The sequence below is a fragment of the Penaeus monodon genome, chromosome 41 (genome assembly GCF_015228065.2).
Source record: "Penaeus monodon isolate SGIC_2016 chromosome 41, NSTDA_Pmon_1, whole genome shotgun sequence".
Classification (NCBI taxonomy): domain Eukaryota; kingdom Metazoa; phylum Arthropoda; class Malacostraca; order Decapoda; family Penaeidae; genus Penaeus; species Penaeus monodon.
The window spans coordinates 10,784,111-10,789,110 of record NC_051426.1 but is presented as its reverse complement, the minus strand read 5'-3'; the positions used below and the strand labels follow the sequence as shown (position 1 = coordinate 10,789,110).

General features: G+C 36.2%; 1 protein-coding gene across 1 annotated transcript in view; it reads right to left on the bottom strand.

Annotated features, from left to right (window-relative positions):
- Positions 1 to 26: 26 nt before the first annotated feature.
- The window catches only part of LOC119598376 (histone H1-beta, late embryonic-like), a 6,995-nt gene continuing 2,021 nt past the window's right edge, over positions 27 to 5,000 (bottom strand). The window contains exon 2 of the mRNA XM_037948023.1: positions 27 to 114. Within this exon, the coding sequence (XP_037803951.1) occupies positions 27 to 114 (88 nt within the window). The remainder of the gene's footprint in view (positions 115 to 5,000) is intronic.

The following is a 5,000-nucleotide window of genomic DNA, read 5'->3' as shown; positions in this document are numbered from 1 at the left end:
CAGACAGTTACCGACTGTATTTAAGCCTAGGACTTTGCCATATGAGCACCGAAGCTCAGTAATGAAATATTGGATACTGTCGAGTCCACGATGGAAACCTTGTTTACATTCTGACTGAAGGTACAGGTGGAGGTACAGTAGATTATATTCCCAATGGAATTAAAAATAATAATAATAATAATAATAATAAACAAATAAAAAAAATCAAACATGAATCGCTCGAGCATGACACGTTCAGGCAGCGGCAGACCCTTCGTCAGGTGCGACTACGCGTCAAGGGGTTCGCGACCACGGAGGCCGACGTGTACAGGCATGACAAGGCGACGTCCTGACGAGGTGGCGGAGGAGGGAATCTGTCAGACCTAAAATCAGCTAAGAAGATTCCGCGTAGGCCTGTCCTTTGGCAAGGGGTCCGTGATCCAATTGGGCTCGCTAAAAAGACATCAACAGTGTAAAGAGCTGAACCGCTTGTAAATATTTTTCTTGCTCCTCTCTTAACGCGAGTAGTGTAATAAAAAAAAATTAAACTGTAACAAACCTCATCATAAAACCAACCAATTCACAACCCTCTTTAACAAAGCACAAGTAGAGAAACGTCTGCCCGCAGCCAACCACCGAGAGAGACGCGCCGCACGGAAGCTTGAACAGGGAAATGTTCGCTCACTTATATCACTCGTTGGGAAATCCCGCCGGCAGAAAACAGCGGGAGTGGAAATAATCGGACCTTTGATATTAAGCAAAAGAACGATGAGAATAAGTAATTTTCATGAATCCTCCCAAGCTACTTAAGAATTAAAAGTACGGGCGAGCTAGTTGAGTTCTTGCCCTTGTTGACCTGGACGTAAATAAATAAATAAATAAATAAAAAACAAATAAATAAATAAATAAATAAATGTCACATAGAAAAAAATATAATCAAAATATCTAAACCAAATCCTCTCTGATGGGGAATAGATTAAAAGATCTTAGATTCGAACATCATGTATAATTTGGCAAGGACCGGACTATCCATCGCGCTATCCTGGAATATCCTTATTCTCACGTGGACAGTTCCAATAACTTATTCACTGGTTCGTACAATTTTTCAGTTGTCTCACGGTGATAAACGTCTTGTGTTTAAAAAAAACAACTAATATTGTTCTTGCCCGAACTCGCCATGTACTTCATAGGTTATCTTGACACATCATGGAATATGCGCTATTCCGTAAGATTCTACACAAGCGAAACAGGCCGAGTTTCATTGATTTGTAAATAATTGCCAGAGCTGCAGGTTTTATGATAAGCAGGAATAACGTCATGAAAAAAGAAGTTTATCATCTGTATTTTTTTTAATATACCTATTTTGTTAAATTTTCAACTCAGTTTATACTTTGTTTTTCTTTCTCCGTATATTTTAACTTAGAAGAGCAGTGGCAATATGTGAAAGAATATCCTCATTGCAATATTTTAGAAAAGCTTTTGCGAAGAGTTTGATAAGTAATAAATAAAAAATAAATGAATGATAAATAATCATTAACACAGCTAAGGGAATATTGGATCAGCTTTAAGGATCTTAGGATTTGCAATATTTATGCAACCATGGTAGAGAGTATAATGCAAACGCAATTTAAGACTAAAGATATGACCATTACAGTGTATTAGTAAGATCGAATCAAATTTTACCTATTATTTTATGTAGACGAGAGAGAAAAGTGTTCACAATTCACTGATATTTATGAAACGTTCGCCTTAAGATTATGACCAGAAGTGCATTAGTTTGAAAATTAAGGATTTTTTTCTATTTTTTGAGCATCAGCTGGTCAGGAACAGTAAAGGAATAGCAAACAATCTTGAAAGTAATGATTAATGAACTATGATAAGAATGACTTACTTATTGTTATTGTACTAACAGAGAAAACAGTAAGGCTCATATTGATAACTATGTCATCATGACAATGATAAGATAGAGAAAGTAATGATAATGACATAATTACAGTAAATTGAAGATGAAATTGATATCAATTATATCAATAATAATAATTATTAATGATAGCAATAATAACGATAATAACGATAATGATAATAACAAAATGTTGATAAGTATACTACTATTACTAATGATAGCAACAATAATGATGACGATGAAAATGATAACACTGGTCAACAGCAAAAAAATCGTCAGTAATTTTTAACTGATTTTAGACAATTTTGATGCGCTGAATCCAAAAATAACATTGATTTTGCTCAATCAGGTCAAATTTGTGTTCTGTTGCCAAATATTGTTTCTTACGGTTGTTGTTCATACATAAGGGTATTAGCATTTTCGTGGCGGGTATTACGATATAATTTTCAAGTTGCGACCGCACATTTTATGCTAACAAACATTTTTTCCTTATTCAGATGAATGATATGGATTCGTCCAGAAGGTCTTGCAGAAATAAGCCGGATGTATTCTGCTACAACTGCGGCGAATACACCGTTGTTCCTAACAGGAAACCAGTCACAAGTTTCGTAAAGCGTACTTATCATGCTTATTTTGGCATGAAACTTGGTGATCAGGACAAAGCTTGGGCGCCTCACATGGTCTGCAAGAAATGCACATAGTATCTACATTGCTGGACCCATGGAAAGAAGGACAGGCTGAAGTTTGGAATTCCTATGGTTTGGAGAGAGCCGAAAAACCATGTCAGTGACTGTTACTTCTGCGCTATTAATTTGACTGGGATCAACAGAAAGAACCAGAGCAGCCTCAAGTATCCTGATCTTGAATCAGCACGTCGTCCTGTACCTCACTGTGATGAAGTTCCAGTACCTGTCACAGCAGAACTTCCTGAGTTAAGTGACGAAGAATTCTCCAGTATTGAAGACAATGAAGAAGTAGTTCCTAGCGATGATGCCGATGACGCTCCGCATCCCTTTTCCCAGAAGGAGCTAAATGATCTTGTCCGTGACCTCAATTTGCCAAAATCATCCGACGAATTGTTGGCATCAAGACTGAAAGAAAAAAACCTTTCTGACAGTACTCGCATCACTTTCTACCGCAACAGACATCAAGAATACCTTCGTTTTTTCTCTGAAGAGAAAGACTTGGTGTACTGTACAGATGTTTCACAGCTTCTGCACAATCTTGGATTGCCACAGTACCAACCTGTAGAAAGGAGACTGTTTATTGACAGCAGCAAGAGATCGCTGAAAGCCGTTCTGGTGCACAACGGCAACCAGTTTGCCTCTATACCGCTGGCTCACTCGATTACACTAAAGGAGAAGTATGAAGCGGTGAAGTATCTGCTGGAGAAAATTCGTTATTGTCAGCATGAGTGGATGATCTGTGTTGACCTGAAGATGGTGAACTTTTTGTTGGGACAGCAGTCCGGTTTCACCAAGTACCCGTGCTTTCTGTGCATGTGGGACAGTAGGGACCGCGCTCAGCATTACACGAAAAAGGAGTGATCTCTGCGGGAGGAATTGGAGCCTAGCAGATCAAAGAACGTCATCAACGCCCCTCTGGTGGACAGAGACAGGATGCTCTTCCCACCCCTGCACATTAAGCTTGGCTTGAGGAAGCAGTTCACCAAAGCTCTGGACAAGGATGGTGGCTGCTTCACTCACCTGTGCCATGCTTTTCCAGGAGTGACCATGGAGAAATTGAAAGCTGGCATCTTTGACGGACCTCAACTACGTCAGCTCATCAGAGATCCAGAGTTTGAAAACTCAATGAATAAAGTCGAACTGGAAGCGTGGAAGGCATTTGTTCTGGTCGTAAAGAACTTCTGGGATCAATGAGCGACGAGCAGGGGGAGAGATTTCATCAAGACATGAAGGAGATGGAGACCAGGTATCAGGGACGGTGGGATGCAGTCATGATGGCCGATTACTGTTGTATTTTGAAGAGAGACATCCCTGCCGCTGTACATTCGAGGAGCTCAAAGAAACGAAAGTGTCAGCACTGAATGATCAATGGTGACCAAACATCTAGTTTTCATGCATCTGTCTTTATTAGTGTCCTGTCTACTGATCAACTGATCAATTCTGATCGATGTTCAGCATTGATCAGTAGATATTGTATTAGTTACCAATGTAATGCAATGTTGATGTCAATACAGATACCGATCAATGTTTGCAACATGTCGATAATTATAAATTGGGTGAAAAAAAACACAAAAAAATCGGATGAATAAGTAACACAAATAAAACAAAAATGCCGCTGTAATGTATTCAACTTCGTAAAAAAAACGATTTTTCCTATATTCACTTAGTTGAAAAACTTGACTTGATCGGGGAAAATCAATGGCATTTTTGGATTCAGCGATGCAGATTTGCTCTTAATCAGTTGAAAAAACTAAGACAACTTACAAAAAATATTTTTTTGTAACCCAGTGTAATGATAATAGTAATAATAACAGTAGTAGTTGTAATAGCAATGGTAATGATAATAAAATAAAAATGAAATTGTAACGATAATGATGATAAATAATAATAATGATAATAATAGCAGTAATGATAATGATAAAGATAATGATAACAAAAATAACAGTAGTAGTGATGTCCATAATAATAAAAAATTTAATAGTGCTGATAATGATAATAACTGTGATAATAATAATAATAATGATAATTATAATTATAATGGCAAATGTGATAATTATAATGATAAAAAATAATGATAATATTAATATTGATAATAATAACAATAACGATAATAGTTATCACCATAATCATAATAATAATAGTAATAATAATAACAGCAACATTAACGGTAATAACAATAATGATAATGATACAAATGATAGTATTGATGATAATGATAATAACAATACTGGTGATAATGATATTGATGCCACTCATAAAAATGATAATGATGATGATTATAAACGTTAATGATGATAGCAATAATGATGATGATGATGATGATAATGATAATGATGATAACGATGATAATGATAATAATAACAATAATAATAAAAGGGTAATAATAATAGTGATAGCAATAATAAACTATAAAAATAATAATGATAATAATA